The 5,000-nt window shown below is 39.8% G+C and overlaps 1 protein-coding gene across 1 annotated transcript in view; it reads left to right on the top strand.

Moving 5' to 3' along the window:
• LOC140933438 (deformed epidermal autoregulatory factor 1 homolog) overlaps positions 1 to 5,000 on the top strand; it is a 15,204-nt gene that overhangs the window by 9,944 nt on the left and 260 nt on the right. Inside the window, exons 8-9 of the mRNA XM_073382996.1 lie at positions 3,541 to 3,699; positions 4,888 to 5,000. The exon at positions 4,888 to 5,000 is cut by the window's right edge and continues 260 nt beyond it. Of these exons, the coding sequence (XP_073239097.1) occupies positions 3,541 to 3,699; positions 4,888 to 4,971 (243 nt within the window). The 3' untranslated portion in view covers positions 4,972 to 5,000. The remainder of the gene's footprint in view (positions 1 to 3,540; positions 3,700 to 4,887) is intronic.

The following is a 5,000-nucleotide window of genomic DNA, read 5'->3' as shown; positions in this document are numbered from 1 at the left end:
TTACACAAACCAGCCGGATAGAAATCTTGTGTAGAAGAATTAAACTATAAAATTTGATGTCTTGGGAGAACAGAGAATTTCACTCCGGTACGAAATCTTGCAGCGGTATCATGTAAACGCGAAACGACCACCCGTTTCGGTGTGAAATCAGTCTGCTGATAGACTGGAATGGGTAGCGCATGTGTAATGTTTGCTATTTTGAATCACCCATGTATTTTATCAACATGAAGTGTACCTTCAAATAACGAGATATGAAATGACCCAGTCATCATGTAAACGCGATACGAAATCAAAAAGTCATCTTGGTATGAAGCTCGCGCCGGTGCGAATTTTCTCATGTAAACACCCCCTAAAAAGAGTAGAAGTTTCGCAAACGGAATGGGGTGAACCATTTGAATTGCCATCTGAAATTTCCAGTTTTTCCATGTAAATGGCAAGTACCCTGGTTACTGCCTGGTACACTTATAACCATTGTTTCCTACATGTAGTCAAGCCATCATTGTTTTGCATTAAAACTTAATGGAAGTGATCAGACTCTTGGCCCTGTAGAAAGCAACCATCTCTTTTGTTATGAAAACATGGTACATCTGTACCTGTAACTGAGCAGGCGTCTTCATGATAACTTTTGTGTTTGATATTATTGAAAAAGTTAATCCAATTATACAAAATCCATCAACCCTTTAAGGTGATTCCTTAGTAAAAGAACATAACATAGATTGTAGATGAAACTTGGCACACTGATGGAACAAGTCAAGAAGATGATAAAAAAGTAATAAAAAGTGGGGGTCACCGTGCTTGTTTTGACGTCACAATGCTGACAAATACGGCTGTTTAGGACCTTTTGAGAAAAACCGCGCGCAGCCCAAAACTAGACAAAAAGGAGACATTTTTTGGATGATGCAAGCGGTATCGCACAGAATTTGACTATTTTTTATCCACTTAAGTACCAGAAAAATGCCTTGTAATGCCCTTGCTTTTACTTTACGCTCCAAAGTAGAATTAACTTGGACACGCGGTATTCGACCCGTGATAGCTCAATCCGTACAATTTAGTAAAATTGCCAAAAAACTGAACATAGATTTGGGCCAATTTTTTTCTCATCGAAAGGAAGCACTGTCCTTATTAAAATCATGAAATAAAAAAATGGGGGTCACCGTACTCGTTTTTGCGGTAGAGCTGCAAAAAGTGCTCATCAAATGCATTTTCTCCGATTTTTGAGAGAGGACTGGGGCGAGTTTTAAAATAGAATGTACGCGAAAGGGGGAAGAATAATAATAATAATAATAATAATAATGTTTATTTCTTATATTGCGCAGTCTAGCATGCGATAAAGATATGATCGAGTGCGCATTACAACACTAAAATCTTAAAGTAATAAATGGCTAGTCCAAATAATGATAATAATAATAATAATTTACAATTTTCGGAAAACAATAAAAGTAAAATATGAGTTAATAAAAGAACTAATAAAAAGCTAATTTAAAAAGATGTGTCTTTAGTAAAACTTTAAAAATGTTCAATGATTGACATTGTCTAATTTCTAGAGGGAGTCGATTCCATACTTTGGGCGCAGCATTTTCAAACGCCCTATCCCCGAGTGACTTTTTTGTTCTATAGGTATTGTCCATTAGGAGTATGCCCCGGTATGATCTCAACTGATACCGCGAGCTCTCTTTGATTTTTATCAAGTCTAAAAGATATTGTGGTGCGACGCCGTAGATACATTTGTGAACTAGCATTGCTATCTTGAATTCTATTCTGTGGGTAACCGGAAGCCAGTGCAGGTTGATCAGGGATGGTGTGATAGGATCATACCTAGATATAGTACATACCAGCCGAGCTGCCGCGTTCTGCAGGCGTTGCAGCTTACCAAGATGAACAGCGGGCGTACCATATAATAGACCGTTACAATAGTCTAATCGTGACATTATAATAGCCTGTACAATGGACCTATTATCATATGATAAATACTTTCTAATACGCCGGATGTTATGTAGATGGTAATAAATATTCTGGCATATGCTGTTAATATATGTGGTCATATTCATGTTTGCATCAAACCAAGCACCCAGGTTTCTAACAGAGTAAACCGCAGAAACCTTTACCTCACCTACTTGCAAGTCACTTATCATAACCTTATTTAACTGTGCGCGTGTACCTATAATAAGAAACTCGGTCTTAGCATCGTTCAGCCGAAGTTTGTCTTGGACCATCCAGGTTCTTATGTCCCTGATGCAAGCTTGTAGAGCGTCAACAGCATCCGTCTCAGTAGCAGAACCATCCGGCTTAAATGAGATATAGAGCTGCGTATCATCAGCGTATGCGTAAACGTTAGGGAGATGGGATTCAACAACATCGAAGAGCTTACTTGCGTACAACGTGAAGAGCAAGGGACCAAGACATGATCCTTGAGGTACCCCTTGAGGCAGATCAAAGTCACTCGAATAGCTCCCGTTAATCAGGATTCGCTGTTTCCTGTTTGATAAATACGAGTGAAACCATTTAAGAGCGGTACCTGTAATTCCATACGTCACGCACAGGCGATTCAACAACACTTGGTGGTCAATCGTGTCAAATGCTGCACTCAGGTCTAGCAATACCAAAAGAGTAACTCGTTGATTGTCCATTGCTGCTAGTATGTCATTCTGTATCTTCAATAGGGCAGTCTCTGTGCTATGACCAAGTCGATAGGCTGACTGGAGGATGGGATACAAACCCGACTGAGTAACGTGATCGGTTGTCTGATCGTAAACTGCCCTTTCAACCAATTTAGAGAGGTATTGCAGATTACTCACAGGTCTTAAATTGGATATTAAAAACTCCGTTTTTACAGAATTTACATCGATATATCACATTTAGAACCCAATGTGATAAAGAAAGCGTTTAAATGAAAATCAAAGTGAGTAAGCACAAGTTAAACATCCACTATCGAGGTTCTCCGTGAGGAAGTCGAACTCAGCAACACGCGTACTGCTTACGTTACGCACATTCCCAACATATTGAGTCTCACCTCGGCAAGAAACAACCGCAAGCAAAACTTATAATAGCGTTTCTCTTCAGTCAACTTCATTTTAATAATGTTACTTCACGTGCTCTTATTTACGGCGGCCATCTTGTTATGCGCAGTAAGAGATGCGCAGTGCAAAACCAGGGAATCACCTTAAGCCCTAATATCCACGTACAAATTCTCCAAACTGATCTCTATATATTTCTTTAAAGAATGAGTTGAGAGAATTTGACAAAAGATCAAAGCATTTTCTCTTAGGTGATCATTTTATTAATTCTCAGAACCTAATCTCTTGAAATTATACGGATACCATTAGGAGAAAATTGATGTTGGTCACTATCGGGACTTAAAGGGTTAATTGACCAATCGTGGCACTGATCAAGTAAATATTTCTGTACACTGTAAGCTATGATAATTTTATCTGAGGGAGAAAGCATCGCGTTCATGTTGCAAGTTTGACCTCTTAACCGCTTGATTACAAGAAGGTAATAAAGGAGAGGACGCACTAAGTTTTGCCGAAATTCCTTTTCCAGGCCTTAGCACAAGCTCGCATGAACTCCCTGATGCAGTTATCACGAGCGTTAAATGATGCTCGAGTGGAAAAAGAAGCTGCCATTGCCCAGGCAGTGGCACAGACAAAAGCGGAGAAGTTAGAGGCAGCAGCTGATGAACGTCAAGAGCAGCTTATTAAGGTAGACAAGAAAAGTTACCTACTAACATTGTCTAAGCATAGAAGTAGAACTGCAAAGGCTATTTCTTTGTGCAAATCCCAGTGTTGTGGAAGCGGGAAGACCTTCATAAGTAGTGGTCTTGCCTGTGCAATACTGGTATTCACTGACAGTACAGTTGCTTGGCTTTTTACCCCTGAACTAAGGCCTCTGTTTTTTTGGCAAGTCTGTATTAAAATGATGAAATGTATTGTAAAATTGAAACCAACTGCAATATAGCTTGCAAGTAGGCAATTAGCCCGATGACTTCATTTTATTACTACGACCATAATCCTTCAGGGTTTTGCCCTCTTGTGCAAATTAGGGCTGTGGTTATTTAAACCTCGCTGGGATTATAGAAATAATCAAAAATGAAAGGAAACACGAAATGGATTCTGGTGGTGATAATAGCACTGTAGTAGCAGTGGCAGCAGGAGTACTTTTAGTTGTAGTAGTTGTTGTTGTTAAACTGAATGACTCCATCATTCAAATGGCGCATTAATTTATAAATTAGTACAGTGTACGAAGAGGTTCTTTCTATTGAGGGTGCTTAACAAAAGTCAGAGCCTGGCAGGCCGGACCGGTAATTTTATCGTGAGATAGGCTTTTCTAGGCTTTGCTAACAACCTGTCACTTCCCTGCATACTTTTCAGCTGTAAACTGATCTGGTGGGATAGTCGTGGTTTATAGTGAAATTCCCTTAACGACTTAACCGGTCTGGCTAGTCAGTTATTCTATTGTACGTTCAGTTTTTTTGGAACCCTTAATTACATGTGCTGTCAGGGGCGTAGCCAGCTTTTCGACTAGTTGTAGGCCTGGCTGACTTTCATTTCTACACAACCTAAAAATTGCATGCATTACTAGTACGCACTGACCTCACCAACACTTTGAGCTCTTAAGCTCTTTACCTCACCCCAACAACGCATAATTAATTAAGAGCGCTGGAGCGATCAAACCAAAAATTTGTAGGCACGGGCCTACAGGTCTATGGGCTGGCTACGTCCCTAGCTGTGGCGAGTCTAACTCAAGTTTCCTTTTTTTTTTATTCACCGTACTTGTCGTGTGCAACTAAATTACAAGGGAAGTTCAGCATTGCTGTTAATGATAGTCTTTGTTTGTTTGTTTGTTTTTCTTTTTTCCATGTTTTTAACAAATAACATTTTAATTTCTTAGTCCTTCAATGGTGGCGAAGGTGAAATATCAATGGACGAGGCGCCCGCCGTTGCTGCGGAAGTGGAGAAGAATGGAGTAGACTAGTGTCAGGGACGGAGAAGCTGTGAAAAAGA

This window comes from Porites lutea, chromosome 4 (genome assembly GCF_958299795.1).
Source record: "Porites lutea chromosome 4, jaPorLute2.1, whole genome shotgun sequence".
Taxonomy (NCBI): Eukaryota; Metazoa; Cnidaria; class Anthozoa; order Scleractinia; family Poritidae; genus Porites; species Porites lutea.
This window is presented reverse-complemented; position numbering and strand designations above follow the sequence as displayed.